Raw genomic sequence first — 14,081 nt, 5'->3', positions numbered from 1 at the left:
CACAGACCCATCCTGTTTGTTTAACTCCCTGCAACTCTCTGTGTGGAAAGCATAGCATTCTGCATTCCCAGATGTATACTTCTGCAAAGATAGAGTTAAACACCATTTGTTCTCTGGCTTCACCCACTGGGAATGGGGGGGGGGGGGGTTGAAGTTGTGAAAGCTGCAGTCTTCAGCTCTCCCAGGACAGCTCCTGTAACTTTCTGAGCAGATTGGGTTAACTATTTTTATAGAGCCATTATAGGATGATAAGTTGTGCAGCGCAACCCTATAAAGGTTTCCCAATTTCACTAGCCTGTTTGTATGTGATGCCCTCACAGTGAAGAAGATTCTCGTGGCTGTCAAGATGAAGTCTCTACTTTTTCTGGTGCTGATTTCTCTCTCCTGGGCTGATGATCTTACTGACAACTACACTCTGGAGCATGACAGAATTATCCACATCCAAGGTAAGAGACACTCATTTTGAGTCACTTAGAAAGAGTTGAAATGCTGGCTTAGGGTGGCTTGATTTTCATTTCTGCTGCATTGACTCATAGTATATATGTGACCAAATACCACCTTCCCCATACCCCAACCCTTCCCCATTTGATTGTTTTAGTCCTGATCAGAAATACCAGATAATCAAAGTTATGCAACTTAATTATATCTAAACTAAACTAAGTTGCTACTATACTGCCGGACTTCTTAGTGTAAACTCATTTTCCAGGTAGAGAAAAGTGCATGGAGTTCACTTCAGTGCATTTTACTGTGGAATAGGTATGATGCAAGAATTAAGCTCTAGAGAGCCTGCTCTCAAAGAACTGTACATAGTGCTAGCTGATCAGCCACTTCACAAGGAACGATGCAAACAGAAATAAAAAGCAAGTAAGTTTAGGTAACAGAAGAAGTAGCTTACCCCAGTATAAATGGGCCCCTCTCTAAAGCTTGGGTTCACATATGCCATTCTATTGCCCCTGCATGATCCTGGTGACTTTCTTTGCATCCTCAAGCTTATAACTGTGGCAGTTTAGAAGGCTGCAGTACAATGCAGTTATTTTCTCAGTCCCAGCTTCAGATGAGGGTCATCCTGCCTGAGGAAAGTGAAGATACTTATGCAATCAGAACAAGCAGAACCAAGGAGCTGGGACTTCTTCTCTTTCATCTCCAGGCTGACTAAGTCAAAAAGGAGGAAAGCTAAGTTTATCCTTTTAAAAGGCGTGATAGTGTTTATTCTGGCTGTATGTTTGATTCCATTTTGGGTATCTGAAAGCAGCCAGTGGTCTGAGTTTTCAAATAGGCATAAAGTACTAAGTTTTATCTTCAAGGTCACAAGTCTAGTCTCAGAAAGCTGTGCTCCCTATGAAAGAACCAGTGTTGTGAAGGTCAAATGAAAGAGTAAATGTAGCAGAAATTATCCTCTCTAACTTGGAAGCTGTACATATTACGACCACAAAAAAAGCATTCTCAATTTGACATTGACTAGCGATCGTGGACAAATCTCAGCCAAGTACTTCTATCCTATAAGTTTCCAAGAGCATTTTCTCCCCTGAACTTGAGAGAAAAATTATGTAATAGAAAATGTTACTTCCCCAATTGCTGACTCAGCTCTTTCCTTTAGCGAATGCAGAGAAGTCAAAACTGTTTGCCTAACACAGTTCGGTGATTACAAACCAGGTATGCAAAGAGGTTTATGATAAGAAGTTGTATCCCTTACCTTTTGGTCAAAGAGGTGAATCCATCCCAGTTGGAAATAGTCATCACAAGTGATAGGTAAACTAAAGTTCAGCTGGAATAGCAATTTCGATTAGGCACTATTTCTTTCACACCATATGCTGCTTTGTTTAAATTATACAAGTAATTTATCAAAAACCAAAGTTTGAGAGATTAAACTGAGAAGCAAAAGCATTACAGGATTAAATTATTCCTGGGGGGCCAAGATCCAAGCTATACAGTAAGACCTATATCTATTGCTATGAACTGTGTTTTCCATTCTTGAGCTGTGTACGGTGCATCCTACTAGTAAGATTTAAACAAAAGTGTTTTCTTCATGGATAGTAGCTCAACAACCCAAGTTATAAACACAGCTTAGATTCACCTGAGTGTTATGTGACAGGTTCCTTCACTTTTCTCTGGTATAGGATGTCTTAGAGGACACACCCTCAAGCTCTGAGGCAATGCTTCTTAGGGATGGGCTAGACAAGAGAACCCACTGAGATCCCTTTCAATTTTGAAACTCTGATTCTGTGAATACAAGGTGGGGGAGGGGGATAGTCATCTTGTGGGAGTGGACTGAGGAATAGATCCCAGGATTATGGCCTTGTATCCTAGAAGAGAAACTCTATACAAGTATCCAGCTCCCCTCCAACTATTTTCCAAATGGCTAATGATGCATTTTCCCCCCATATCATAGGTTTCAGAACAGATTTACATATTATTCAACACTTAATGGAAACCAGACTAAGGGATTCTCTGTACTTTGTTTTCTAAAAGCTTAAAAATAAAGGACAAAAATTAAAGCAAAGCGAATCAAAGCACTGAGTCCCCAGCAAAATTTCCTCTTTGCTCTGCATTCAGTAGGAATTTAATAAATGTCTGATGTCTTAAATTGAATTGAACTACCTACTTAGTATTGTATATTCCCTCATAAATTTGTATTATATAGTTATTTAAGTAAAATAATTCCTTCAATAACAAATCTGAATCCCAAATCCTCAAATTATACAGATTGTATAAATTCCTCAAAATCAATCAAAGACTATCTCTGGTACATAGTAGGTGCTTAGTAAATGCTTATTGACTGACTAACTTACTGATTGCATAAAGAAACTTTGTGGAGACTGTATGATCAAAGAGCCCTGGGCTTGAACTCAGAGGACCTGGGTTCAAATCCCCACTATGCTACATACTATTTATGTGAGGGTAGCAACTCAAACTCTGGGCCTCAGGGTGTTAGACCAGCTGATTTCCATCATCCTTATCAACTTAGACATTATTATTCATTTTAGTTATTGTTTTGGTACTTGATAAGCCACATTGCTGTCAGTAGTATTATGCAGAATATGCCCTAGCAGAATGACTTGGTGGAAAGAACATGAGATTTGGGGTCAAAGATACAGGTTTAAATTCTGATTCTGCTAACCACGTGACCTTGGACAAGTATCTTTACCTTTGTGACCCTCAATCTCTATGTCAGTAAAACATGGGGGTCCTAACTAGATCCTAATTTCCCTTGGCATCCAATAATATGAATGTTTACTAATCCTGAGAAATATGTTCCTCTGTCACAGCCAACAGGAATCGCCCAATGGCTCTTCACAGTTTGAGGTCACTTCCAGTGATTTGGTTGCACATACTTTAATCTGACTCATGTTAAATATTGGAATACAAAAAGATACTCAGGAGATAATTAAAAGAAAACTGACCCTGAGAAAGAAAACTGGAAAATAGTTCTGAAAGACAGAGTCCAATATCAGAAAACCGAAGAAAACTTCCCCTCCAATTCGTAGGACTTTCTCATGAATTTAGTTTTACTGTGCACAGACAAAGGGAAAAAATGTAGTTCTAGGTGAAATTTGGGGGCTTACAACTTGGGGAGGGTCTGAATTTCATTGATTTTTTTAAAATGAGTTGCATACCTGAGAAAGTAAATTTCTTCCCTTTCCCACTGGGACCATTCAAAGGTCCATGATTTTATTACCATTTGTACCTTCTACTACCCCACCCCAAACCTCACCCCCAATGGGTGAGTAGTGAGTCTTGTAATAAAAGACTCCAGTTAACATTGCTGTTGTTACTCTTTCAGTAAATAGAGGTGTGTGTGTGTGCTTGTGTGTGTGTGTGTGTTTTCCCTTATTCCTCCTATATATCTTTCTCTAAAACAAGACCATACTGGAAAAATTCCCCCTGGAGTTCCACATTGTACCTAGCTTGATTCAAATTAAAATATTATTCACTGATCCTCTTCAGTTATCAGTCAAACACCAGGGAAATGATTTATGTTCAATTTTTAAAATAGTGACCCCAGATGGACAATAGAAAGCCATGAGGATCCTTTCCATGTATGGAGTGGGATAGTTTCAGACACGGTTTTGAAGTCCTGATAAGTGGGCACCTGGGTTTTATCAGAAGAGGAGGAAACACAAAGGCTAATTAACAAAGAAAACCTATATTTGAAAGCAGTGTTGCTAATGAATAGCTTTGTTCACTGAATTCTTATAAATAGAAAATTAGCTTTTCTGATGAGCTCTCTGCCACCAAAAGTCACCTAATTTTAGTTGCAATTTTTTGAAATTCCTCAAAAGAAAAAAATTGCTGTTCACTCATGTCCAATACTTCTTGATCCCATTTGGGGTTTTCTTGACAAAGATACTGAAGTTGTTTGCCATTTACTTCTCCACCTGGTTTTATAGATGAAGAAACTGAGGCAAACGGGATTAAGTGACTTGCTTAGGGTTTCTTAGCTTACTAAGTTGATTACTAAATGTCTGAGGCTGGATTCAAACTCAGGTCTATCCTTACTCTAGCCATGGTACTAGAACCTGACCACAAAGGTATTTCTATGTTTGGCAGCAGATAAATAGCTGGCACCAAAAAAAAAAAAACCAATCACACAAATTGGAAAAACTTTCCCCTTTTTTTATAATTATAACCCTTGTCCGCTTTCATCATTTTAGGTAAAGAACATTAAATCTGGACTGAAATTAGGTTTTAAAAGTAGCAAAGGTCAAAAGTATCACAGGGTTCATCTCTAAGTGATGTACAATTGTGACTCATGCACTCTTCCAAGTTGCTGTTGTCAATTAATTGACCTTTGCTTAATGCCTACTAGATCCAGGGCATTATCATAATTCCTTTCAACGGGCAGTGTCCTATAAGTGTTAGCCAGACTTTATTTGCACTTGGCTGAGTGATGTTTGAGGAAGAACTATGTTGGGTTCTAGTAGCAGGTGCCTGTCCAGGGCACTCCAGTCATGCCTGTGGCCAGGGTCCCCCAACCCAAATTCCTCATGTCCCCTCAATGTCTACAGGAGCTGAGAAATAGTGAACTTTCCACTAGACATGTGCAACTGTAAGAGGTATTGGATTTGTATTCAGTCTCTGCAACACTACCCTGCTCCTTATGTAATAACTGCAGAGTAGGAATCCTGTGGTGCAGAGAGCAGATCAAAAGGAGGGGAGGGGATTTAATAATGCATGACCACAAGCCATTCACAGAGCCAAATGGTTAAGATAAGAACCACTGCACTATCCCTTTCCCCCACCCCCAAATCTATTTTTCAAACTTATCTGACTCCTGTTAAGATCAGCCTTACAAGCAGTTCAGCAGACCTTCATGGTGTGGTGGTGGGTGGACAAGGTCAATTACCATCCTAAGTCATGCTCCTGTGCTCCCCCACCAGCAAGGAGTTAAGTAGTATATCTGATGAGAGGACTTCCCTATGCTGGCCCCACTCTGCCCAGTGAATGAGTAGTTTGGGAGTTAGGAAGGGGGGGAGGGGAAAGGAGAGAGGAGGAGCAAGAATCCTAGATCTAGAAGAAGCTTCAAAGACTATCTTATCCAATCCTTTCGTTTTTATTTTTTAATTATTTTATTTTTCAATTAGAAAGCATTTATTTTCTTTCCTAACCCACCCCCACTGGAAAAAAAACCAGAAACAGAACACTTATTACAAATATGTATAATCACACAAAACAAATTCCCATGTTGGCCATGTCCAAAAAACACACAATATTTAGTCCATCACCTCTCTGATGGGAGGAGAGCAGCCTGCTTCCTCCTCTGTCCTCTGGAACCATGGCTCATCATTGCATGCAAGCCCCTTATATGAGGGGGTTGGGGCCCCAGAGACTTGCCATTCAAGGACACACAGGCAATAAGCATCAGAAATGGAATTTGAACCAGGTACTGACTCCAGAATCTGCCATATCATGAAAGGACTTTTAAAAGAGGTGTGGCTACAGCGGTCTGAGATCTTCAGGTGCCTTTCCTCTGCTCTTGTCTTTTGCCATCCTGATGCAGCTCTTATCTGGGAAACATGCCAAGATGGCAATTCTGTGTATTTCCTTGGTATTTTGCTGCTGTTGTTGTTTTTCAGTCCTGTCCAACTTTTCATGATACTATTTAGGATTTTCTTGGCAAAGATATTGGGGTGGTTTGCCATTTCCTTCTCCAGCTCATTTTACAGATGAGGAAACTGAGGCAAACGGGGGTTAAGTGACTTATTCAGGGTCATACAGCTAGTAAGTGTCTGAGGCCAAATTTGAATTTAGGAAGGTGAGTCTTTCTCCAGGCCGAGTGCTGTATATACTGTGAGATATGAGTGAGTATATAATGTGTGTGCATGTATTTAATATATATATATATATATATATATACATACATATATATGTGTGTGTGTGTATGTGTGTGTGTCTATATATGTATTGTGTGTGCATGTGATTATATATACATACATATATGTAAATATACACATGTGTGTGTATATGGTTTTCTAGTAGCAACATATGGCTGCGAGAGTTGGACTATAAGGAAAGCTGAGTGCCATAGAATTGAGGCTTTCGAATTGTGGTGCTAGAGAAGACTTTTGAGGGTCCCTTGTTCAGCGAGGAGATCAAATCAATCAATACTTAAAGAAATCAATTCAGGATATTCACTGGAAGGTCAAATACAGAAGCTGAAGTTCAAATACTTTGACCACATAATGAGAAGATGGGACTCATTGGAAAATGTTGGGAAATGATTGGGAATCATTGGAAATGATGTTGGGAAAGTTGGAAGGCAGAAGAAGAAGGGGACAGCAGAGGATGAGATGGATGGATGGTGTCATGGGAACAACAAACATGAGCTTTGAAAGACTTTGCGAGATAGTAGAGGACAGAAAGGCCTGGCATGCTATGGTCCATGGGGGTCACAAAGAGCCAGAAATAATTGAATGACTGAATATCAAAAAAACAACATATATGTGCATACACATGTGTATATGTATGTATAACATATATAACACATGTGTTGCTGTTCAGAATATGTCTGTAGATATAAACACATGTGTATATATACATGCATATGCATATATAATAGTCTATTCTATGTTTGTATGGATTGATAGATAAATAGATAACTACAGGGGAGTGCTAGAGTTACCCTGTCCTTTGTATAGAATTTTGTATTTATCTGTATATGTGTGCATGCATGTGTGTAGAGGGACTGATCCTGTGATTCCACTGGCATTGGGGACTTCTCATTGAGAAAACTCCCCCAAACAACCAATGAAGGCTGGTACTTTCTCTGTGATTTATAGTCCTAGAATGTTGCCCAGAGCACTGACAAAGTATGTAACATGCACAGGGTCACCCGTCCAGTAGGTATCAGAGTTAGGACCTGATCCTAAGTCCTTCTTGGTTCTGAAGCCAGCTTTCACACTACTTTGCCTTTTTAAATGTATGTTTCTAGATACACACATATATAAACACAGACATATGGCAAAAGCAAGAAACAGAGAAGATGTGGAATTTTCTTATTCATAACATAAGCCTTATTTGCTTCCCTGTATCTTCCTCAAGTAATTACCAAAAACTTTCAAGCAAGTTGTACAGGCCCTATTCCTTCTGTCCTCACATCACACCCCTCCCCCTCCTTCCCTCTCCAGGCCTCTTGTTGAATCTCAAACCCTTTGATATCAAGAACACTGTTTTGAACCTCCCTACAAATTCTGGGAAACTCTCCCCAAACAGTAGCAAAATGTTCTGGATTAGTCTGAAAAGCCCAGATTAATATTAGTTCTTGTAGTAATGCCAACAGGTATGAAAATCTGGACCTAATAATGGTGTCAGACACTAACAGATCCCTAATGAATAGGTGTTCTTTTTCCTTCTTTCGTGAACGTGGACATCCTCACACTATGCAGGAAGTTGATTTGTTCAACAGCAGTCCAGTCCTCCCCCTTCCCCACCCCCACCAAAGACCCAGTAAATCCATTAGGGAACAGAGTGACCCTTTTGTTGCAACTCTGCAAGACGCAAAGTTGACTCAGCTGGAGCTCTGACTGCTGGCTTAATGGCTCGATATCCCAGCAATTTCAGCTCACACACAGCATATATCCATGGTTTTACAAAATTCCAAGGAGAATAGAATGCTGGGTCAGCACTTGATCTTTTTTTTCAATTTAAAATTTTATTTAAAATGTACGACGTAAAATCATTACCATTACAGCAATAGAATTTGACTTTTAGCTGATAGCTTCATATAAGCTGACCAAGAAGTTTCCTTTTATTTTTTGAATCATACCAGTGAAGTTAATGATATACACAACACCCAGTAAGGGGACTTCCTGCACCAATGTGGATTTGCTCCTGGTCTACAATTTATAATCTTAGAGAGGGGCCTGAGAACCTTTGGGGATTTAGGGACTTGCCTCACATTTGAAAGTATTATGTATGTGTCAGAGTTTGGAATTGAACCCATGTCTTCTAGGAAACATAGGATTAGAATTTCAAATCAGTATAGTAACAAATCTACAATAACTAGGAAAGAGAGGCTAGGTTCTCTTTAATTTCACTTCATTTCAAATTCATGACATTAGAAACATGAAAGAACCAAAAATCTCACTGATAAGCTATCAAGGGGTTCCCTGAACTGGTCTTTTTGGGTTTGCCTAAACATTTAAAGTTATTCAAAGATTATTATTGCTCACTGCAATTCCCAAAACAGTTGCCTTCAAACTGATAACCAGGTGGTTGGCTGTAACTGGTCACCTTTATAATTTAGATTTCACTCAACAAAATACTGAAACATTTGTATTTATCCCTGGGAAGTCACCTTGGTAAGATAAATGAATCATCAAATCCCTTGTCATTGGATGGGTATAGTCCTGGGTACTGTACCATGTGAGTTGGAGAAGATACACTGGTTACCTTTCTCAAAGATGACCTTGTACACCGGGCAACTGCCAGGCAGATGTCTATTCAGGCAGATGTGTGTGTATTCAGACACAGGCAGACTAACAATTATGTCCACATCAGCAAATCAGGTCAAATGAAGAAATATTTAACTATTGAGAAGCAATTGGATCAGATTAGATGGGAAGGGTGGGAAAATGAAAATACCACCCTTTCTCCAATTATTTCATGTAAGTTCCATACAGAAGCCAAAGTACAAACTCCTTGAAGTGAGAAGATTCTCACTGCAGAATGGTTCTCTGTTTGCTACCAGAGTTGGCCTGGCATCTTTGGCTGGACAGTTTCCTGGAAAGCAGTGGAAACATTTGGCTCTAGATTGAACAAATAACAGGGCCCAGCACCCTAACACAGGGGTTCTTAACCTTTTTTGTGTAATAGACCCTTCTGGCAGTCTGGTGAAGCCTGTGGACCCCTTCTCAGAATAATGCTTTTAAATAAGTGCTAAAAATGAAATACAAAGAATTACAGAGGAAACCAATTAAACTGAAGTGTAAGATGAAAAGATGATTTTTCCCCATCCAAGTTCACAGACCCCCTGTAATCTCTGGCAGACCCTTACAGGGTCATTGGACCTCAGTTTAAAAGTTTCTTCCCTTAAAAAAATCATAATCCTTTTCACACAGTCACCCACTAGAGGATGTTAACAGAGCAGGCAGAAAAATTCTCACTGCCAAATCTCCCAAAGTTATATTAATGATGTTATGTTACATTGATTAACAATCATATCATCAATAAAAGACAGTAAATATTTTCTTTAGATTGTGGAGTTCTTAAGTTGGGATCCATCAACTCGTCTTTTAAAAATATTTTGATAACTATTTTTCCATATAACAATTTTCCTTTGTAAACATATATTCTACTTTATGCTTTTAAAAACACCATTCTTTGAAGGTATCCATAGGTTTCAACAGATTGCCGAAGGGGCTCATGGCAAAAAAGAGAAAGTGAAGGACCTCTGATTTAAAGAATTTACAGCATGCCATTTGTAAATTATTAACATACCCCCCCCCATGGTGCTGTTTTTAAACTTACTGTCCAATAGAATTTTGTAGAAAATTGTTGACCAAATTCAGCTGAGATTTCGCAAATTCCTGCGACTCTCAAGTAAACTATTATATCTTTCAGCAAATATGATCACATAACTTTCTCACAAAGCAAATGAATTCAATATTTAATTATTTGTGGTATTCTATTAGCGGAGTCATTCTAATTAAATATTGATGCCCTTATTTAAAAGTTTCCACACAAAAACAAATTATTTTATGGAGCTCATAAAAACCATTTGCTAGTATTTATTGAGTGCCCATAGTTTATAAAAACCATACTATATTCTAAAATTAAATTTCCTGCTTTCTCATGATCAAATCCTTTTGCCTGGGCTCTTTCTTTTCATTTCTTTTGTCTTTGACTAACTGAGAAGAGGATATAGCTTTAGGTTAAACCAATAGGAAACACTTTATCTAGGTGTAAATATTCATAGGTCAGGTTTCTTTAATACCCTGACAACTAATTCTAAAGTCCTTCATTATTAAGTTGAAATAACTATTAGGTGGATTAGTCTTGTAAGTGAAGTTTGGTTATTAAAAGAACAAACCTCTTTATAATTCACCTATGAGTTTCACCTATGAAATGAGCTATGCAGTATGGGAGAAGGAGCACTCTAGAGGGCTTTGCCACTGATTTGCTCTGTGACCTTGGACAGGTCAACTGCTATAGGCCCAGTTTCCCCATCAGCAAAATGAGGTTTTGGGACTCAGTGATTTCTAGGAATCCCTTCCTGCTTTAATAGTTTGGCTCCATGGCGTCACATCTTTGGCTAGGACAGAGTTAGAGAAAAAACTCCAGCAAAGATGTGACCTCTTCCTAAAAAGCATTGCAGAAATAATCCTGCCTAATTCTTGATTTGTTGTTGTGTCAATTCAGGCACGTCCAACTCTCTGTGACCCCATTTGGGGTTTTCTTGGCAATGATCCTGCATTGGTTTGTCATTTCCTTCTCCAGCCCATTTTACAGATGAGGAAACTGAAGCAAACAGGGTTAAGTGACTTGCCCAGAGTCACACAGCTAGTAAGTGACACCAGATTTGAACTCAGGAAGGCTCCAAAAAGCCTGAGCTTGAATCATCAAAGAACTGGTGCTTGCTCTAAAGAATACCCCGGAAAAAAAGCGGTCACAGAATGATAAATTGCTAACAAACTCAGCTACCAAAACTGATAGCTACCTGCCCTGAAGAAAACTGTAGTCATGTGCTCATCTCTACCAGGGAAACCCCAAAGATTTGTTTAAAGCAGCACAGAAATATCATCTTTCACCACATTTTCTGCATGATAGAAAAAGAAAACTGAATAAAGACCAAGTGTTTCAGAATAGGAAGGACACTAAATATGCTTGGTAAATGTTCATTGATTGATTGGTTGAACTATTGATCATATAAGGAGAAAGAAAGGACAGATGTGAAACTTGGAAAATGGCAAGATTTGGCAACTGCTTGAATATGTTAGATGAGGGAGAGTGATAAATCAAGGATAACAACAATCGCTGTTGAGTAATTTCAGTTGTGCCCCACTCTTCATGACCCCATTTGGGGTTTTCTTGGCAAAGATACTAGAGTGGTTCACCATTTCCTTCTCCAGCTTATTTTACAGATGGGGGAACTGAGGCAAACAGGGTTAAGTGACTTGCCCAGGGTCACACAGACAGTAAGTGTCTGAGGCCAGATTTGAATTCAGAAAGATAAGTCTGCCTGACTCTAGGTGCTCTATCCACCAAGCCTCCTAGCTGCCCTTACAACAACAATGATGACTAGCAATTACATAATGCTTTAGGATTTGCAAAGAGCTTTACAAATATCACCTCATCTTATCCTCACAACAACCCTGAGAGACAGATGTCCTGTTTCATTGATGAGGATATTAATAGATAAGGAAACTGAAGACAGAGAGAGCTTAAGTGACTTGCCCAGATTCATACAAAGCTAGTAAGTATCTGAGGCTAGATTTGAACTCAGATGATGTCTGACTCCAAGTCCAACACTCTATGGACTGTACGCCTAGTTGAAGTGTGTAACACCAAGGTTATGAGCCTAGAAGAATGGTAGCACCTTTGACAGAAATAGGAAATTTGGAAGTGAGTTAAGTAGGGAAAGGGTAATGAGTTCAGTTTTGTACATGTTGAGTTTGAGATATCTGGGACATCAAACTGAAGACTCAAATTAATAATTGAATCCAACACTTTTAAAATATGAAACTTGAATATGCTAAAAACATTTTGTCTACTTTCTTGTTCAGCCTCACCTATGGTCATACTTAAGTTTAAACAGTAGCTATCACACTGGTGAATGCAGCAGTTTGTCAAAGAACCTGTTTGATGGAAAACTGAAGCTGATAACAGCGAGCAAGGGGAGGCAAAAGACATGCCTCCCTGAAGGCCAGCTTGCTACAACCCCACCTAGATGGCCTATGGGAAATGGCAGTAGTACAAAGACTATACTAGATAGATCAGTAAGGGCCAAGTTGTCCGCTCTGAGCCAAGGTATCTCATTCAGTGAGGCAAAGAGACTGAACCATGCATGGTGACAGCCTCTAAATTTAGGGACTTTCATTCCAGATCAGAGGAAAATCTTTACATGAGTCATTTATTTTTGCACAAATAGATAACAGGTAATTGTACCATCAGAAATCAGCTATAAAAACTTTAAGCTTTTTTTTAAGTTGATTTGGAGTTAATATGCTCATTAATAGCATAGTAGGTCTAATCTTCAAATATGCTCTCCAATGACACCCAAAATGCACCATTACATCCCTTTAGATTTAGAAATAAGCACACCTTTACCTCATATAAACAATTTCCAAATGCCAATTCCTCTGGTACAGTAGAAAGATTCTTGTAAAACAAAAGAATTTAACATAAAAGTATAGAGACTTGACTTTTTAACTACTTAAAACCTTCTTATCCTCTACTCAAGTCATTAAATATTTATTAAGCACCGAACTACAAGAAAGCGTTGTGCTAGTCAATGATAGCTGGGACATTCAAAGACAGATAACACATGGGTTTGTGGGAAGATTTTTAACATAGGCCCATGTATTGCTCTAGTACAAAGCAGCATGCATAAAGTTCCATCTAAAAGATAGACGGCATTTGAAAATTCTTTTCATTTACTATTGTTGGTCAGTCATTTCTCAGTAATGCCCCACTCTTCATTACCCCACTTGGAGTTTTCTTGGCAAAAATACTGCAGTGGTTTGCCATTTTCTTCTCCAGCTCATTTTACAGATAAGGAGACTGAGGCAAACAGAGTTAAGTGACTTGCCCAGAGTCACACAGCTAGTAAGTGAGACCAGATTTGAATTCAGGAGGACTCCAAGCCCACATTCTATTCACTACACCACCTAGCTGATCCATTTGGGGTTTCTTTAAAAGAGGGAAGTCCACTTCAAAAGTCAGATTGCAAAAACTGCAAGACTAGTAAAGGTACCAATGTCAACATAAACCAAGTTACATAAGCAGCAATATTGATTTGGTAGCTATTTGCCGATACACCAGAAGCTTGTAACACAATAATTAAGGCAGAAGAGAAACTACTAAATGGGGAGAGACGTCAAGAGAAGATAGTCATGAGAGTTTTCCAAAGACCAGGAACACTACAGTTCAGCCACTGTGTTACCTCCTAGACACTTCACAGCTGGGCTGATCCAGGACATGCCAAAGAAGCTTCTGTGTATCAGAGAAGAAAGCAGTCAACACTAATGACAGTTATTTAGAACAATTTCCAGAGCCTTTTAAAGATTCAAAATTCAACCGGCATGCAGCTGTTCTTTCTCCCGACACCTTTTTTTTTCTTTGTATCTTTTTGTTAAAACAGCAGGATTTTCTTAGGTTAGTGATGATGGCTCAAGATTTTTCTTCATTTGCTTGAGGTAGTGAAAATAAGTTCTGATTGAAAAGTCACAGAAGGGGCAGAATAGATGTACCTCAGTGCCCCTTCCCTATTGTTTAAAGGCCTCACATCTAAATAAGCTATCCTATACAAACATTAGCTGTTCAGCTCCAAGTTATTCCAAACTGTATTGTTTTCACTATTTACTGAATCGAATTCCTTTGTGTTCTCCATATTTCACAGCAGTTTTTAAAATGATAATGAGAAG

The 14,081-nt window shown here is 38.9% G+C and overlaps 1 protein-coding gene across 1 annotated transcript in view; it reads left to right on the top strand.

Annotated features, from left to right (window-relative positions):
• Positions 1-328: 328 nt before the first annotated feature.
• HAPLN1 (hyaluronan and proteoglycan link protein 1) overlaps positions 329-14,081 on the top strand; it is a 38,092-nt gene continuing 24,339 nt past the window's right edge. Inside the window, exon 1 of the mRNA XM_036740276.1 lies at positions 329-446. Within this exon, the coding sequence (XP_036596171.1) occupies positions 347-446 (100 nt within the window). The 5' untranslated portion in view covers positions 329-346. The remainder of the gene's footprint in view (positions 447-14,081) is intronic.

Source organism: Trichosurus vulpecula, chromosome 1 (assembly GCF_011100635.1).
Source record: "Trichosurus vulpecula isolate mTriVul1 chromosome 1, mTriVul1.pri, whole genome shotgun sequence".
Classification (NCBI taxonomy): domain Eukaryota; kingdom Metazoa; phylum Chordata; class Mammalia; order Diprotodontia; family Phalangeridae; genus Trichosurus; species Trichosurus vulpecula.
Note: the sequence above shows the minus strand (reverse complement) of the source record. Positions and strands in the feature narration are given on the sequence as shown.